The 19,830-nt window shown below is 40.0% G+C and overlaps 1 protein-coding gene across 5 annotated transcripts in view; it reads right to left on the bottom strand.

Annotated features, from left to right (window-relative positions):
- The window catches only part of agap3 (ArfGAP with GTPase domain, ankyrin repeat and PH domain 3), a 121,165-nt gene that overhangs the window by 12,408 nt on the left and 88,927 nt on the right, over window positions 1-19,830 (bottom strand). For all 5 annotated transcript variants that reach the window (XM_078264002.1, XM_078264003.1, XM_078264004.1 and 2 more), the window contains exons 13-16: window positions 14,331-14,486; window positions 3,772-3,926; window positions 3,215-3,305; window positions 2,139-2,361 (exon numbers count right to left, since the gene is read on the bottom strand). In XM_078264002.1, coding sequence (XP_078120128.1) covers window positions 2,139-2,361; window positions 3,215-3,305; window positions 3,772-3,926; window positions 14,331-14,486 — 625 coding nt within the window. The remainder of the gene's footprint in view (window positions 1-2,138; window positions 2,362-3,214; window positions 3,306-3,771; window positions 3,927-14,330; window positions 14,487-19,830) is intronic.

Genomic DNA, 19,830 nt, shown 5'->3' with positions numbered 1-19,830 from the left:
AAGTGAGCCTTATGTACTGTAGTGCCACAAAAAAATGGATCCTGTCATAACCAGAGCCGTGCAGACTTGGAGAGTAACAAAATACATGGAACGGCGTTACGTAATTAGGAGGATACAAAAGAAAGGTAACTGTACTCCGTTTAAATTACAGAGAAAAAAAAATACGTAATCAGATTACTGATACATTTAGTAAAAACGGGGATTATAAACAGGTTTACAATTTTAAAAATAGAAAATAATATACTACCATGCGCACACTTTACGAGTCTCACACAAGTCCTCTTTGGTCTCAAGTGAAATCATAGCTAACAGTTGGCAATTCATTATAATGGCTTATAATGTTGGTGAAAAAATGCTTTCAATGGGAGGAAATTTCACCAATATTTTGTATTTAAAGCAGAAAAGAGGAACAACAACACAGTACAGTGCAAGTTATGCCCATATTTGGCATTGAGGTAATCCAAAAGTAACGCAAAGTACTCAAGTTACGTCACTTTAATATTGTGATACTTGGATTAAGTTACTGACTACATTTAAAGTAAGTAATTAGTAATTGTATCGGAATACATTTCTAAGTAACCCTCCCAACCCTGGCCCCATGCATTAGTAAGGGATATCAATTTGTGTCATTATGGGTCAGGTTTTACCAATATTAGCTTTAGTTTATTAATCCACTAAATGTTTCAGGACAAGTTTCAATTTATAATTTAACAACAATAAAGCACTCCACCAAGGGTGCACAATCCACACAGTCACTTGTTCTGTGGCCCAACCTTTGACAAGTTTCAGTAAAATTTGGTGTAAAGGTTGTTGAGGTATCCTGCTAACCAATAAAATGACAGGGCATGCTTATACTGCTAAACTACATGTTATACTGTCTGTGCTAATATATCAAATACATCAACTTAATCTTTGTGGTATCAATAATACCTCAACTAATAATTAGCCGGCAACACAACATGGCCCTTAGTAAAGCCTTAAAATTGTATTTATATTATATTATTGTTTAGCCATAACAGCTGCAACAGCAGAAGCAGCAGCAGTGGTACTAAAAAAGAAAGCAGCTATATTTCTCTGTTGGTATATCACTTTATGTAACAAAGTTACAAAGCTGTGATGTTAAAACAGTCTAATGCCACCAGGGAGACCCTACAGACAGTCTTTGCTGTGACAGACAGAGTGATGACCCGGCCCTGTGTGATGGATATGTGACACGGCAGCTTGGGGCCCGAGGGCCTGGCTCTTGGGGTGGGGTTTAGCCATAATGGTGTGCTTAATTACCTGCACAGCCACACAGCAGGTCATTAGTCAGACTGGGACACTAGGTCTCACCTGTCACCAAGAGATAAACAATCCTCCTACCAGATCTGGGTACCTCAGAGGAGAGGGAGCAGATAGTCATTGGGGTAAGTTAGGGCAGGGCCGTACGGGGTAAGTGGCAAAGTATAATTTAAGCGATACATATTAAAAAGATGGAAAGCTACTTGTTAAGTTCCAAAAGTAAAAAACAAAAAAACTCTGGTTAAGTTGTACAAGTTAGGAGAAATTCCACATTCCTTACTATTAAACTCTCACCGATATCAAGCAGGAACAAAGGGCTTGGGCTGGTTTCACATGTGGTTTAGATTAAAAGATTGTTTCTGATTAGCGCTTACATGTCAAGTGACAAACTTGATGGATTTGGAGCTATTCAGGGCATTTATCAGGTATGTGCAAAACAATGTCCAGCAAGACACTCCTTTCATGAATTATGATTTTCAAGTCAATATAGTAAAGGGAGTGACGTACAAGACAACAGATACTCTGGTGGAAATAGTAGATAGTATATCCTAAAATAAAGAGACAGAGGGATAGAGATGCCAACAAAGTACTGACTCAAATAAAACAGAGGCATTGTGATCAGTGTGTACAGGATGTACTGATGCTCAAACATAAAATAATGTGTTCTTGGCTCATCAGACTGACATTTATGGACCCCTGGTGCTTCTCATGGAGCATTTTGTAGTGTGAACTGCCTGTGCTGAAATGTGGGTGGCTAATAACCGGCAGGTAATGGACAGAATACGATGCTGCTTTCTCATTCTATAATCTCTCTATGCTTCATTAAGCAGCGCCTTTATTTGTAGAAGGATGCTAACCTTGTGCTGTCGCTCCCTGGCTTGGTGTAGCCCTCCAAAGCGCCCTCCCACACACTGTTGGCCATCGAGTTACCAATGGCCGTCATCACCATGCTGAGCTCCACTGGCCAGTCGTCCAGGTCCAGGGAGCGGACACGAGACAGGTGGGTGCCCAGGTTTCTGTGGATCCCAGAGCACTCGATGCACATCAAGGCGCCCAGGTTCAGACTGGCCCAGTCTGGGTCTGCATGATGGAGGATAAGAAATAATTACAACAATAGGGTAAGAGAAGTAACAAGAGAAGCTTTATAAAGTCTGAACAGGAGATTTAAAAAAAAAAAAAAAAACTTTTTTCATCTTTGTAAACTCTCTTGGAGAAAACGTTTTGTCAGGATTACTCTGCAATTTAACCTTCCAAAAAATAAGTTATGGGAAGAAAAACAGGAATCTTCGTGTTATACAAATTTTATTTGAATTATTATAGGTTTAAACAGGATAACCCCAGGATTAAAATTTAAGACTTTTAGCTCGCAGGTACACAGGCTGCACTATGGACGATGCGATATGTTTACCATTGCTAGCAGTAGCCACGGTGCCGGCTTTACACGCTGCCGTTGCTGAAAAGCTTTGCTGTGCACACCACTGTGCCCGCTGCTGGCAGGCTGTAGCACATGCACCTTGTTTCGTGCTCTTCATTTGGGAGTCCAAAGCTATAAGTCCTATCATCTATTGGGCCTCACGGTCATGGCCTGAATTAGGCTTAACCCATTCATATTTTCGATTCTGCTGCTACAGTTAAAACAACACTTCAACAAAGCTATCGTTAGCTTGTTAGTAGCAAGGTGCAAGATGTTTTGTTTTCTTTCCTGATCGGTGCCTGGTGCAAATGGCTGGTCTTCAATGGCAGTCAGCGAGCGAGTGGATCCATATTTTGCAAATAAATGTACTTGTAGGTCAAAGAGTGAGATGAACTGAACAATTGACTCAATGTCTTATCACCAATAGCTTGCAAAAACTTTATTTAACCACTAAAAATCAAATGTTTAAGAACCCTTATCAATGAAACATGAGCTGTTGTGGTGAAGAATTATACTCACTGGGTGCATCACAGTCCACACAGAAGCTGTTCCCCCTCACGTTACGTATGGACTGAATGGCCATTGCATCACTTTGGCTGCCTAACCGAGACTGTAAGAAATGAGGGAGAGAATAAGTCAGCAGGAACTAATCATTGCAAGAGTAAGAGAAGGCAAACAATTATAGATGGACCTCAAATCATAGACAACCAGTGTGAAGAGGGAGGGACAAGGTCTTAGGAAAAGACTGAGGCAGAGAAAATATGAAAATGAAAATGAGGCTGTCTCCCCCCAGTATGCTGACACAAGCCGTGTTCTATCTCTGATGTCTGTCAGTTCTAATAAGAGATCCCCCACACTGCGGTGCACCTGTCTGACAACCTCCCACATGTGACAGCTTGAAGTGGGTGAGGGGGGTGGGGGAGGTTGAGGCCGCAATAAATGTTGAAAAGAGGGGGAAAAGAGGAATGTAAATGAAGCAGCTGAATTGTAGGATGATGACAATGCTGTGATTAAATGATTTTCTCCAATCCTGTTCAGTCCTTCTGATATTTCTTATCTTTCATGAACTACTGTACCTTGTTCTTTATGCTCTCGCAAGACTGCAAGCTGGCAAAGATCTGGCTCTCAATTGCTTGGACCCACAGTTCCCTCTCCTCAAATGTCGATGCTTCGAAGTTCCACGTCTGACCCGTTAACGACACAATCATGAACTCAAAGGAATCTTCTTGCTCTGGAAAACAGAAATAAACAATAAATTAGTACTTAAGAAACATGCATGTCGGTTATGCAATCTGACTCTGCGAAGTCAGCAACACAGTTCAGTGGCTGTAGCCCATCCATGCACGAATGCACGATGAAATGGGCTTCTGTTAAACTCAGCAACATTCAAATAATTTCTCTGCACCTCTTGTGCACTGTTGTTTTGTTTGACAATGCCTCAAAATCCCAAACTCATAAATGCTAGGATACATTGTAATTCCTTTCTGCTGGAGTACAAAAAAAAAAAACATTACCAGCAATCAGCAGCAACACACAATATCATCTTTTCTTAAAATCTGATTTTTGTGATTTAACCTCTTTTTTGATGTCTTATCCATTCAATTCGCAGCTATCCCAAAGTTGTAAAGGTCTACGTACTTCATAAAATGTACAGAGACTCCACAGGGGGAAAAAAATTGAAAAGGGTCTGGAGAAAAATGACAACTTATTTTCTGAGAAATTATGATTTGTCCACCATTTTGGCATTGAGGACGAGTGTAAATGCTACAATACTCAAAAGCCTCGGCCGCCGTTGCCATGGAGAAGAAAAGAATCAGAGTGGTAGCAAATTCAAAACACTTCATCGTTAAATTTGTGAACAAAACACAGCACCGTAGTTGTTGAATACATCCAACATTTATCCTGAATCTGAAAGTAAAGTAATTTAAGATGCAAACTGAATTATCTATTTTCTAAACACTGTATTCTTCAGCTTCCACTCGCTGTTATTGATGCAGGCGAGAGAATCTTAAGTTCTGTGATTGGATGGTGTTTGGTGTTTTAAGGCCCCAACGTCGCCTTCCAGGCAGCGCGGCAATGGTTATGTTCAGGGTTAGCTGCCTGGAAGGTGACGTTGGAGGCTTAAAACACCATCGAGCTGATTGGATGTTCCATGGAGAAACCGATCTTGGGAGTTGTAGTTAACTTTTACTTCAATGTTTTTATGTACACAGTATTATCAAAGAACCAGATATTTTTGGTAAATACAATCAGGTTGTCTAGGTTTTGGCATTCCCTACATTTCCCTGGTTGACTTTTGATGACACCCTAGAGATTATAAATGACCAGAGCCAAATTTATCGTTTTTAAAAGGGTGAATGCATGATTTTGTTATTGTTTTTATATCATTCTGTAGCTTCCCAGTAGTGTTCCTAATGTATTCAAATCCAAACATTCAAATTTCGGCCAAAGAAGGAACGTTTTAGCGTAAAAATGCTGTTTTTCCAAGCCCTTCCAAAAACCCACATGACCTCACGTAGGTTTCTGTATGATGACGTTGCTTCATTAAAGTTCAGTAGAGTACAGTATTTGGATGGCGGTCAGCACGGCCCCATGTTTGGAGAAGCAGACTAAAAGCTAAGCAATGTACAGCTGTGGACGCCACATTAGGTCGGACCAAAGCTTGTGTTATTGTGTGAGGTAGCAACTCCTGTGTTCTGCGAGGTAAAATTGTTTAAAAACAGTTTTTGTAAAAAGGAGTGTGGTGGCTTTGAATAGAGCGATATGTAATGCGGTGGATGGGGGTACCAACAAAACATATAAACACATATTTTAGCCACCTAAAAACGGACCACCAAAAAAAAATCAATATCAATTTAAGTTTACATTATATTTAGAATATATATATATATATATATGCAGAACATGGTAGCTGCTGGTCTACCATTACCGCTGTCTAATGTTTCGTTAGCTTCGTGCTGAGCTTCTGTGTCGTTATTTCCAAAACTTAGCATAGCTAACGTTGACTCAGCTAGTGCTAGCAGTCACATTATTCATAACCTTATTGATTAGCTTACTGTGGAAACCCATGTCACTGCTTTTTGCTTAGGCTGAGCGGGCGCTTGAATTTGAAAAATGCTGAAAAGAACGCGGATGGACTGGGCCTTAAAATACAATTATTATTTTTTACCACTGGTTATACATTCTTCATAAACCTCAAAACTAAATTTTAAGATTTCATTGATTTTTGAGTAAATTAGAATATTGACAATATTGCAAATATATTAGTGTCTGAAAAAAGACAACATTAAGACCAATAATGTTTTGTAATAGTTTTTGATATAATGAAAACTAATTTAACGGGTTCGAATCTGACCTGCGGTTGCTGCGTGTCATCCCCTCTCTGTCTCCCCCCTTTCTTGTCTATCCACTTTCACTATAGAATAAAGGGAAAAATCCCCAAAAAACACAAAAATGTTTGCTTTGAAAATTGTGATTCGGCAAACAGTTGTTTTTCTGCTCATTGTGTTTAACTAAGATTTATGAAAATGTCACCTGTCGTTTTCAAACAAGAGGTCTGACACAACATATGTTCCAACACATGCTGTAATGCCTCTGCTGTTCAGAAGCAATTCATTAACTCTGTACTGTACAATGTGACTCATGTAACATCTCTGGTCCGTGCACATGCTTGAGCTCATAGCCAAATGATTTGTAATTACCTAATTATGTCTATGCAAATAGTCATCTAATTTGCATAAACCATATTTGGAGGACTGGAGGCAAGTAGACACGAGGGGAATGCTTTTTTTCTGTGTAGCTTTATCATTAATCATTAATAGAAGTTACATTAAAAATAAATTTGTTTAATGTACAATATATATATATATATATATATATTCTATATGTACTGTATTGTGTATTAATGTATGTATTTTTTAATAAATTAACTGCATGTCGGTAGTTATACAATAATGGCAACCTGATGATGATGATAAGATCCTCAGACAAATCATATAATCAAAGAAATGACTAAACTTTGTGTTAATGATCAATTTAGTCTCCTTGGTGCGAGACGCAGCCCTGTGCTGCTAAATGACAGATGTCTGACAAACGCCACTGATGTAGTAACCAATGAGCTGCAGTGGAGGGCCATCTCTTCAGGGGGAAAGCAATAATCCAATTAGCTCGACACCGACTTCAATTATCTGATTTAGTTTGTGGAATCGACTACAGGTCACAAAGAATCAATAAAGGCTTGGAAGCCTCTTTATTTACCCTTACAGTGAAAAAGGGTGGGTGACACATTTTAAAGCAATGGTGGGGATTAAAATCTAAAAAAAACTTGGTTCGATGGAATCAAAATGGTCAATTTAAAAAGGAACTTAAAAGTGACAGAGAATAAAAGCAAAAAAATAAGTAGAAAACATTTAATCTGAAAAATAAATTACAAGTAGAAATCAATTTTTCCTGCCCAATATAACTTCAGGTAAAATAACTAATGCACTTGATTATAATTTGTGGCTCCCAGACTCAAATGTTGTTATACTTGTGTTTTCATCTTTTTTTAAAACCTGAACAAAGCTAATTATTCTGTTGGCTGCCCAGGCAATAAATTGGAGGCATTAAAACACTTTCATTATGGAGATTAAAAAAGCAATGGATGGCTGGTTTCTTAAACTGATGAGTATACAAGGGAAAACAAATCTAATTCTCCATGAATAGTAATGCACAGGTGAGACATACTGTAGCCACTAAAGAGGACCATGTGCAGCAGGATCTTTATGTGTGACACCGGTATTGTCATTACATGCAGCTCCAGCACACTGATATTACTTTTTTAATGCCGTCCACAGTGTGGCAATTCAGCTCCATAAGCCAAAGTAATTCTGCTCCATGTAAGCATGATGCTGAGGTCAAAGTGGTCTTCTCAGAGAAGGTAAATCTGAGCATGAACAATGTGTCGAAGGCATCACGGCTATCTTATAGGCACCTGACATGATGAGCTTGTAAAAGGGCCATTAGTGCTTCTGTTATTACTCAATGGTTGCAGTTAGCACATGGCTAGCAGAGGAACGATCACCTTGTCACGGTAACGTGAGCATTAACCTCTTGACCAAATCTATCTGCGAGTCTACAATCAACAAGTTCTTGCCAATTAGAAATAAATTAACACAGCTCTGCCAGTGGGCGGACAAGAAAGAACACAATTTAAAGCTAACGGAGGAGACAACTGTGAAGAATGAGCGAAATATGATTTTCCTTAATTAACACGGCATAATAAAAAGGAAATTAGAGCGTAATGGCCATAGAGCTACAAAGTAGCAGATAGTAACAAAGATACACTTCTTCGTCCACCATTTGCATGGATCACACAACTGTTCAGGGACCTCCTAGTTACAGATGCTATTCATCAGATATTTGATGCACAACAGCAATTTAATAAGCAGAATGTTTGAGAATGCTTCAAGATACAAAAATAGATGGTAAATGCATTTCTAATACTTAAGATTAAGATTTCACTTTAAAAAAACATACAATAAGCTTAAAAAATACAATTAACTTTAAAGGATTTAACCAATGGTTCCTAACATTTTTGGCTAGGGATCCCTTCTAAAAAAAGATGATGATTGGGGCTCCTTGTCACCTTACAGATGTCTATGAGTTATTAGCAGTTCTACCAAAGAGTGATTTCACCTTTAAAAGTCTGAGATGGTTACATATAAATGTAAACTGTTAAATAGAATAAAATAAAGCACTAAAGGTCAACTTCTCAAATCCTTCACAAGTTAGCAAAATGTATACAGATTTGTGTATCAGAACTTCATCTCAAGGCCCCCCAGATTTATCTTGTGACCCTTTAAAGGGGACCCGACCCCTATGATAGGAACCACTGGACTAAAATATCAAACTGTATATAAAGTACCAGCTCTACCTCAACCAGCTACAACAGTAAAATGCTACTTGATGCCTCAATACTAACTTTTTAACATTTAGTTGATAATAATTTTGTGCATTTACTTAAGTAGGATTTTTTAAATTGTTGTATTGGTATTTGTTCTTGAGTAAAGGATCAGAGTACTTCTTCCAACCACGGACTGGTCGTCATTGAAAGAAAGCTGTACATAAAATTTTAATACCTCTAAAAGGTGTTTGTTTACCTGAGAATCAAAGTGAAACCTGAAAGAAAAGTGGGTGACCCGAGGACGGTGATTCCTCTATTGCTGTGTATGTGCAGCAGATGCACAGCCGAGGACCTGTGGACCAGATTAGCTCCTCAGGGGGTTTGATGCTGAGCCCAGCTGTGCCGTCTATACGGCAGGCAGCCACGCAGCATCTATTCTGTCTAAGCCTCTCAAAGACCTCTGGAGACCGGTGTGACGAACCCTTAGAGAGGACTTAGCAAACAGTTCTTAGCCTTGAGGACTCATTTTTGTTATCCATTTGTGTGAACACTTGGCTGAAATGATGACAAGGTGCAGAGGTGCACAAGGTGAGCTATTGTTTGGTGTGTAGGACGTGTTGTGTTGTGTCGTATGCATGCATCAGGCACTCACTTAAAGAAGTGCTTGCCTTTCCCGTGAATTAACGAGCAGTTGGGAAGAACAGGCCAAGGCGGTGCCATCTGTAAATGTCACAGGCACTGCTTGCTCATTTTACACATCATTAAAGCCAATATTCCTAACCTGTATCAGAGCAATCAGGAGCAGGCCATTACTGCGACAGGGGCCCCAGGGGAACCACGACCAAACTCAGAAAGAAGAGAATAGGGAGGGAAAGAGAGATAGAGCACACTCTCTATCTATCTGACACACACATACACACGCTTGTGTACACACACACTTTTACATGCACATTCTCAAACAAACAAGGAGCACACCTTCCAACACTAAACAAACACATGAAATCAGCACCAATACCACTACGCTAATAGCTAGTGCATTTAACAACAGAGCAGAATGAAAACCGGGCCAATTATACATGTATCTGTGGGCAGTGTGTATGAAGCCCAAATGAGAATCTTGTTATTCCTTTCCCTCCATACTGTGGTGCTCACAAAGCTAAGCCATTACAAGAGTGGAGGCTCCAGGGACAGCTTTCGGAAATGAGAGCGAGTCGGGGAGTGACAAAACAAAGTATTGAGATAAACACCCACCATTAGCACAGGCAGTTAAACCTCCATTTCCTAATCCTCAGCTGGACTCCAGAGGATATTAACCCTTAGTTTGCTAAGGTGCAGGACAATAGGTTACTGGATTAAGTTGGACTGACAATATATAATTTAACGCTGTTTTTGATCGACCGTTGATGCATTTTAACTTGTAGTGCAAGCATATAAAGACCATGATTCCCTGTTTCAATCAATCTGTAGATTACATTGTTTTCTTCAGAATGTATGTAGTGTAAGACAGTCAAAGGTCATATAAAAACCAAGAGCAGACATAGATTAATAAAAGTTATGAATAGGAGTATATGAAAAATGAAAGAAGAGAAAATCTGATAGTTAAATTAGCAGGGTTGTTAAGGCACTCAAATAATCTCCCCACCTTTCAGTCTACTGTCTTGTTAGTAAAGATGGTGTATGCTCTGTACATTACAATTCAACATCATTATAAAGTGGTTTAGATTTTGGTTAGGATGTCTTGGTGTAACTTGTAAGAATATGACATGGCCTATTCTGATTATTGCATCTAATTCATCCTAATTCTTCATTGTCCAGTTACGTGGAGCTATGCCATTGATCCCAGTGGACCCACATTATTTTGTGTATGATGCTCCGCAGCCTTATCCAATGGAATTATCGTCCCTCTTCTCTAACCCTGATTAAGTCTGTTGAGCCTAACTAACTACTTATTTACACATTTTTGATCATTTAAAGACATTGCTAGATCAGCAAAGTTGCATCAGTTAATTCTATTGAGTCTTTTTGATGGTTTTAATGGTTGCATTCACACCAACTAAGGCGCTGTGGCGATTAGCGCAGGGTTGTGCGGTGGTGTGGAAGTGTCTCTTAAATGGCCAGGTTGTGTCTCTATTGTGTTCCCCACTCCATTGATCGCCAGGAGGTTAGGTGATGGCCACCGCAGCGTGATGTCGGGTTGCGTTTCGCCAAAAGTTGATTCCGCTTTTCGCTGCAGGCCACACATTCCCTGCGGACGCCGCCACCGCAGCCTAAAATCACTACCCACATTCAAATGAACGGGAAGACTGACATTTTCGCCGCAACTCCTGATTTAGTGTAAATGCAGCCTTAATGTCAAGATTTTGTTCCTATTGAGCAACTATGTGACAACATAGTATATCCTTTTAGGATTCTGTTTTTGTGTTTTGAGTCCACTTTCTCGACACAAAAATAAATTCCCTATCTTCCTCTAATTGCTAATGCAATCCAGTAGAGGAGTCATTTCAATCACTTTAAATACAATCAATTTAAATTGCTAAATAACACTACTTGATTAAAATGTGGTGTTGAATCATTTATAAACCAATTTAAGATTTAATTCAAGATATTCGTTAAAATAAACTGACCCCAGTCCCTCTGTTGCCATGCAGCACATTTGAGTTCATTATAGCTTACAGAGTGCATGTTGTGCAGTTTGAGTAATGCTTCTTTAAGAACTGTAGACTCAAAATGTGCAAAAACGCAAGTAAAGTTTATCAGATATGGTTTGATTTTTTGTCCATCTATAAAATGTATTCAAATCTTGTGATGTATGTAAATAAAGACTTTAACGCCTTCTTTACATTAAAAGCATTCAGGCTAACACTTAGCTCTTGTTTATCCCTGATTTCTGTGACCTTAGCACAAGTAAATATCTTCATCCATAAAAATGGAAAAATCAAGAAGGAGCCTCTCGTCACAATTTCCCTCCATTCCTGCACCTCCCTTTCTGCTCACATTGGACAAGACAATACAAAACAATGAGCATTTGATACACTTTCTTTAAAAGAGAAATACATTAATGATGCTCCCTGACAGTCTGCATTAATCAGAGGGGGCTCCCCCTGAACAGAACTCTTTATCGGCCATCGATTTTCCAGTGGGTTTATGGCGAGCGACACACCGAGAAAGCTCGTCGCCGGGCGGCTGCTGGGAAACACATTACGGGGCTGTCAGTTGTCTCGCCATGCATCCTGCATCATTCTTTAAGCACATGAGAAGTTCATTACACCACACAGCTCTGACAGTGCATAGGATGTTAGAGACTGTGTCCGTTGTGCATATCCTTGGCGGAAGTGTAACACTGTAGACATAACAGACAATTTATACATTACCTAAATGAAATTGATTAGATTAAAAATGGCTTCACGTTGATTTGAAATGAAATGCATTTTAAAGCCAATACAATGGTTCAAATGTGATTTAAAAATTTGCCGAAAGCCTATTTGAACGTTTGCAGAAAAAAGATACTTCTGTGCATTTACGGTCTAAGATTCAGCAGCCATGTAGAAGAGTCTCGCTAAGTACTGTAGTGCCATATCTGGAAATGATAGTGCAGTAACAGTTTCTCCAGGCTCCATCCTACCCGTCCCATCCATGTTGACCAAAATGATTTCTCACCTTAAGATGCGCACACCGTTTTGATTTATGATGCTTCACAACTACTAAAATTCAATTTCAGCCTGCATTGCACGCTTCTGATTGCCCCGTAAATGAGATAAACTGATAGCAATTTATTCAAGGATTCCACCTCTCCTCTCCCTTTCTGCTCCCCTCTCTTCAGTTCTTTCAACAGGAGACACAACTTCCATCCCAGACTTGGGTGGATCCAATATTTAAGCTGTACGTCTGTAGTCCAGAGCATTCAGCAGAACAGACAAGGTGATGCTAATAGAAAACCTCGCAGAGAACAATGAGAGAGATAGAAAACAATGTGCGTGTTTGATGACGTGAGAAACATTCAGAATCTGCCTCCTCTAGTCTGATTACTCTTAGATTTCCTCCTCAGGAAGTCCAGGAGTCATCTCACTTCAATTATTCCTGTGTATGGCACTTATTGATGAGATTTGATGATGTTTGATAATGACAGCCATCCCTCATTCAAGGCTTTAATGTGACTGTATAACTCTGCCAGGAGAGTCCCATTATAAGCTAAGTAACGTCAAATAAAACAGAAGTAATAGACTCTATACTCGAAAACTATGCTGGGAGCTGCTTACTGCTTCTGCACATGCATAGCAACTGTAAATGCCCATGCCAAATGTACAAAATGATCAAATCTTTTCACCAGTAGTGACCACATACTACTAACAGAAGCACCACTTATCTCGAAGATGCTGATGATATTCACTCTCAACAACAATGTGGTCAACAGACCCATTCAGACTTTAAAGAGAAGCTGTCAGAGACCATGATAAAAAAGTATAATGATTATAAATGCTAAGCCCCATTTAGGAGGCGTCAATGCCATTGTTGTTGTTATCCAGCGTATCAATCTTGTTGATTGATCATCCCACTCCGGTGACATCAGTTTTATGGCCTCTGAAATGCATCCCAGTGTTTTCACAATGCCATCCAATTAGGGTACTCCATTCATCATTGGGCTGGAGAATCATTATTAATTGGGTGGAGAGCCGACTGCCACTCCCCTGCTGAGGAGGGCCACGGCTTCTGGAGATCGGGCCTTTCAGACTACGGTAAAAGAAATGGGGGCTGTGATGGTGCACTGTGCAGGGGGGCACATAGAGATACAAAACTACACACCTTTATGTACTTCATAGGCCTTTTTCATAATGACTGGAGGAATCTGATCAGTGTGAATAACAAATCAAAGACAAGTTCTGTTAAGTTTCATTTAAACATTTGTTTTCCAGCTTTTCCCCCTGATTTGGAATGGGCAGTTCCCCTTTTCTGCTGTCTGTGACATTAACTCCACTTTTTGCCTGCTAAGACAGCTTAATGACTCCTCTGATAAACATAGGGTCATCTACCACTTCCTTTCACCTGCCAGTTAGGCGTAATGCTCACATTATGTGCTTTCCCCCTCATCCCACCTACCTCTGTGCAGGCATTCAGATCAGCCAATAGGAGTCGCTTGCGCACCTCCAAGGATGTGATCCCTCACTGGCTTCCCAACAGCAAAAAAGTGCTAATTGTGTTCGCTGTTGAGCACAACTAATTTTTCACACTGAATAAGTAGCTGAAACATCTGTGTATTTTACTCCTCTGTAGAAATAAATACATTCAGATTTTGGCGTGCGAACTGACCTTGTTTGTACTTTTGCACTGCCAGGAAATGAACCAGGGTCTTTACATTAGTCAGGTTTCTATACAAATTAAGAGCAAATTTTAACCGAATTTTCAGAGAACCAGCAACAGAAAATGCTAATTAATGCACATTTCCCCCAACTACCGCTATGCGAGCTTTAGGAGTTAATTCTTTAAAATAAACCATTCTAGAGAACGTAACCAAACCTCAAACGGTAGAAAATGTGATGGAAATATGGCATTTATATATATATATATATATATATATATATATATATATATATATATATATAAAATGGGCATAAAAACAGGTGAATGGAAACACACTAATTAGGTAAATGTAAATGTTTTGCTAGTTTGGTACCTGTGTGTCCATAGACCATTTTCTTTTTTGTTTCAGAACTTTTGGTCATTTCAAAACTGTTGTGCAATGTGATTGTGCTGTACCTTCGTTGCCTGCAGATAAGCCATCTGGCTTTGTGATGCCTGTGCTCTTTTTCCGTCTGTGTTTCTTGCGGTTGGCATGTGGCGAAGGAGGTGGCTCAAGTTTAGGACTCGTGGCACTGCCCACACTGGAACTTGCAGGATCACTCATTCCATTGGCTGAAAAAACACAGACAGGGAACAATTATTATTTCTTATGTTAAATAAATAGGGTAGTTATGTTAAATAAATAGGGTTTTATACTGCCCATGTAGGTAAGTTTAAGTTTCACAGTCACAGCTTCAGCTTGGAATTTACAGTTCCATACTAACTCCACAAAAACACACCAAAGCAATAGTGATGCTACAAATCAAGTCGTTATATAAAACATTGGTGGGTCATCATTACAAGGGTACTAAGCTTATCTTTAAAGTTTACAAACACCACATTTTAAGGCTGTTTTAACAGGAAAGCATGTAGAAAAAAAGCAAACACAAAAATGAGTTTTTGAAACAAGCAAAAAAGAATATGTTTAATTATGTATTGCTATAATGAAACATAAAATACACATAATGAACTGCAGGAGACGGATTAAGAGCGTCCAAGAGTGTCCAATTTAAAAATAGGAATTACTTGATGAAATGTCAACTAGGAATTGCTCTGGCAGCGGACTGTAGCATAATCTTTGCTCTGGGTGAGTGTTGATTAGTCCGCTATTAATTGCATTCATTGCTCTCAGCTGAAGCTGCAAGTCCAGTATAAAGACAGCAATGTATTACAGTGAAAACAAAAAAAACACAGATGTGTTACGTGGGCAGAGTATAAATGGGAGACAGATTTGAAAAATGTGAAACTATTCCTTTAAAAATAAACAAAGCTGGCAGCTTCAATTTAACTTATTCCACTCAGAAAATGTTACAATATGTATCAAATGTATATATGCATGAATCATTGTGAAATGACACTGAACAATGAATAATGAATGACATTATGTGTTTCATTCAATGTAGAGACATACTTGTCACATCCTAAAAATGTATTCACTGCAGTTAAGAGTTGGAAACGGCTTTGAGTGCTCCAAAAGTAACCGTGTGGCTCCGGCTTTAGACAGAGTGAAGGACAGGTATGGGGCTATCAGGGAACAAATGGTTACCTAAGTTAGCCCGCGGCAAAGCTCTCTATATGTCTGAGAGTGACAAGGGGCTAAGAGTCGGCTTTGTTTCTTGTAAGTGATTTTATAAATGTGATATTAACCTGTGCTACCGTTGGGCAAAGGGATAGGAGGGATGGGACGATAGGAGGGGGTTGTCAGCTTGCCATCTTTCTGATTTCCTGACATTTGACATCACTTTCCCTTCTTTTCCCCTCCGGATGCCATTATGAATCTGGGAGTGGGGGCCAGGGGCCTGGGGGAAGCAGGGAGGGAGGGCCGGTAGATGGGCCCCATATTGCTCTCCTCTTACCACCCTGTGTGGTGCTGGCAGCCTCCTCCATTGTCTCCCATCAAAAGCTCATTGTAGTGTGGCAAACTCCATTCATTTCCCTGTGCACCGTCCCAGCCCCAGGGGTGGAGTGCAGGAGGACAAGGGGCTCAGGGATTATTGCTGTTGTCGTTGCCAGTTGCACATGCTATAATGTGCGGCACTGTGCCATTAGCCAGTGTACAACATTAGGCCTAATTCGGTCATTACCTTAAGGGAGATGGGGCTGTCTTGGAGGAGTAAGATGGGCTCAGCAGGGGATTGAAGATGCTAACGTGGGGGGAGAGCGGAGCTCTCGGCTCAGGGATGCATGGTTTGAGCATGGGCAAAATATAGGAGACAACACCTGAGACACACATTGTTATGTCTGTACTCGATTTAGAGATACATCTTGATGAGAGCTGATGTTCACAAACAAGAATGTCAGTACTAGAAAAAAATTATTAGTTATAACTACAGTTATCTTTAATTTCTTAATGTGTCCTTATGTGTCCTACTTGGAAAATAACAAACTTGATTACATGCCATCACATTAATAAACATAACATTGGTGCTTGTGCTGGACTACCTACATTAAGCTCTCTGGTGTTTTGAATGGCAGCACGCAGCCACACATGTAGCAGCTCCTAGTCGAGGCGTCTGTTTCAATTTCCCTGCTCTCTTACAACAGCCCCCCTGAGACGAGTCATTAGCTGGCTCAGACAGCTGGGGGCACAGGGGTCCTCCATGTGGCCCCCCTCCCACCCTCTGCTTCCTCCTCCCTCTCTATCCCAGCGTCTGTCCCGCCAGCACAGCTCCGTATGGTGGGTGAAGACTTGAGCTCCAACCTGCCTCTGACGTGACAGCCAGCATTTGTTTAATGTCGCTTGAGGTTAAAGGGGAGGGCTGTCCCTCAGGGGCCCCAACCGTGTCATAAACACCTCTAATTATCAATTTCTGCCCCTAATGTTGTGGAAAATGACCCCGGCCCTACTCATCCTGCACCTGAAACATATACGGGGTGATACACCTTCCTTTGTTTGCACCAATCAGGCTTTAAGAAGTCTGTACCATGAAGGTATAGGAGCAGGAAATGGATACAACCACAGCACACATCACTGAGCAACAATATCAAAGCACTTGAAACCTAATGGTTTTCTATAATGTAGAGTCTCCTGCCTTTAAGTGCTTCACAGCTTAAAACTATGCATGACAGGTAGATTATAGTTCTAAAATTGAGAATTACGAAGTTAGAACTGGACTGATTCTACAAGCATTTACTGTGGCATTATTAGCTAGCTGTTGTAGTGTGTATGAGGGCCATCAGGACTAAGCTGGGTAATGAAGCACACTGGGGATCAGGAGTCTCTTTCCCACTCAACCAAGATCACCTGGGCAGCAGAATAGGTATCAGCCTAACCTGTGATTACAGTGTATTAGACTCCCACCACAGATATGACAGTTTTAAACACGCTCTAGGGTGAAGACTATGGGTGAGACAAAGAATGGGCCGCTAACAGCTTCCTGCCTTTACCAATGCCACACTGAGAATGAATGAAAATGAAAAAAGGGTGAGAGAGAAAAAGACGGGGGTGAAGAGGAGGGGGGGAGTCATTTCATTGTTATTCAAGAGGCTCCGGGTGAGGAGCACTATGATTCCGCCAGGCCCCTTGACATGGCAGCCCTGCCTGTCCTCAATCAAAGCCAACGGCTGCAATTAATGGCAAAAATTAGAAACAATCACCGCCTCCCCCTTATTATCCTCAATTAGAGCGTACTAATCAAGGCCTGATCGCACTCTGCTGCTCTCTCCAAACTAAATGTCAAACTTCATTATGGCCTAGCGTAGAAATCAAACACCCCACATGCTATCTCCCTCGCATCGGGAGGCCAAGGTATAAAACACAGCGCCACAAGAAAAGGCTATCTGTGCATTAACTACCTGGGTCCTGATATGCAAACTTGGAGAAAAAGCACTTATATATAAAAAGGCAGCAATGCAAACTTTCCATGGAGGGCTGAGGGAGGGCAATATGACAAAAATAATATTGTGATATTTTTGAATATTGATTGAATATCAAAACTCACATAGTAAAAAATTATATTGCTCTTCTTATTAGGGCTGAAACTAATAATTATTTTATGGACTAATCTCCTGGTTATTTCCACGATTGTTTAAAAAAAAAAAATAATATCTAGGAAAATAGTTAAAAAAAACAAAAAACAGCCACTATTATTTCCTAGAACCTAAAAAAACAATATTCAATTTCCTATCATATATGAATTAATAAAAGCAACAAATCCTCAATGGAAACTGTGAAGGTTTTGTTAAAAAAAAGATTTAAACGGTTTATCGATTATCAAAATTGTTGCACATTAATTTTCTGTTGATCGACTTAACTATTATTTGACCAATTGTTTCAGCTCAGTTCACACTAAGTCAATTATTTTGTGTTTGATAGAACTACTAAAAAACTATACACTCAGTTCTTCAGTTGGGACAGATTTGATCCTAATTTCACTTGATATATTCTTTTGGCCATGAGAACTGGGAACCAAGATATCTCTCTTCTAACAATAAGATAATATTGAATTGATTATTGAATCATTACCCATGGAGAGCACTGATCTACAGTAATCTTTTGTCTTTGAAAATGTGACAATATACACACTTTGAACATGACTTAAGTTATTGTCAGCCCATCATGTTGCTCAGATGACTGTTTGAGCCTCTTGCTTTTAATTCAGGCTCAAAGATTGAGGTGTACGAAGGAGAGCAGGATCTAAACAAGCATCCGGTGCATTAAGAATGGGTGTCTTTATGGATCCAAGCAATAGAAAAATTGGGCCGGGATTTAATCAAAAATCTGCTCTCAATATTCAAGAGATGTTACTACCTCTGCTTCTGCTTTTGCTCAATAGGTTTACAAATGAGGACATTCTTTAAATAATATGGAAATGGTTACCTGGCTAAGACGCATTCATTCTCCAGTGAATCATCAATCTGCTGCTTTTGCATCTCAGAATCACATTTTATGTTAACCTGCAACCTTCACCAAGGATAATGGAGTGATTGGGCTAGGTTCAAGTCAATTCAAATAGCAAAACATGAGCACCATTCACAGTGGAACATCCTCTATCGATTATTGAAGGCACATTAGAATGAAAGATAACAGGATCGCATTTCAATCAATTTTGTTTTGTGATAGTCCAGTCCCACTTTACACTACCGACTTATTCTGCTGGTCTTAATCATATTTTTAAATTGTGAGGAGACATAAAATCAAGATATTGAGAGAAAGTTTTTGAGCTACAAAGATGTTGCTTCTAGTGTCGGGCCTTAAACTGTCTACACTGACTATGCACTGATTACAGAGACACTCCTTCCCTAGGACGAGCAACATATCTATCACGCAACGTTTTTACTTTATTTTCAGCTCATTTGCCTCATTCAAGCTCATTTGTGCTTACCTTAAGAGCAGCATGAAAATAACTGAAGAAAATAGAATAAAGGAGCAAAGTGTGGATCAGATTCTTTGAAGGCTGGATGCTGGTTAATGAGCTATGTTAATATTGAGAGCTTTTCAGTTTACCAAAATGGGAAATTCTAGGCCTCCTAATTTTCACAACACAACGTTTAGGAATTCCTATTTGTCCTCTGCAGACCGGCCGCCAAACGCACATTCACAAACATCCAGTATAAAGCCGTTTTTTTTTTCTCCCACATACACATTGTTATACAGATGCAAAAAAAAAAAAAAACTCATACAAACAGCTACACACACAAAAATCTGCGAGAAAACACACACACACACACACACACACACACACACACACACACACGTGCTCATTTATTTGAGGACCCCACGAATCTAAGTAATTCTGCTTTGGGCATGCTGCTGATGGGAGACAGGGGTAGGGGGTGATGGAAGTGCCTGCGTCCAGGCAGAATTGATCGTTTGGCAGCTCCAAATGAGAGACAGGCTTGTCTGCCGAACCACGAGGGCCGTGCAGTTGGACTCCAGCAGCGCTCGTAAAGTGCGCTCTTTAAACTGCCGGGGCCC

The sequence above is a fragment of the Sander vitreus genome, chromosome 12, assembly GCF_031162955.1.
Source record: "Sander vitreus isolate 19-12246 chromosome 12, sanVit1, whole genome shotgun sequence".
Classification (NCBI taxonomy): Eukaryota; Metazoa; Chordata; class Actinopteri; order Perciformes; family Percidae; genus Sander; species Sander vitreus.
The sequence above is the reverse complement of the archived record's forward strand: the minus strand, read 5'-3'. Positions and strand labels throughout refer to the sequence as shown.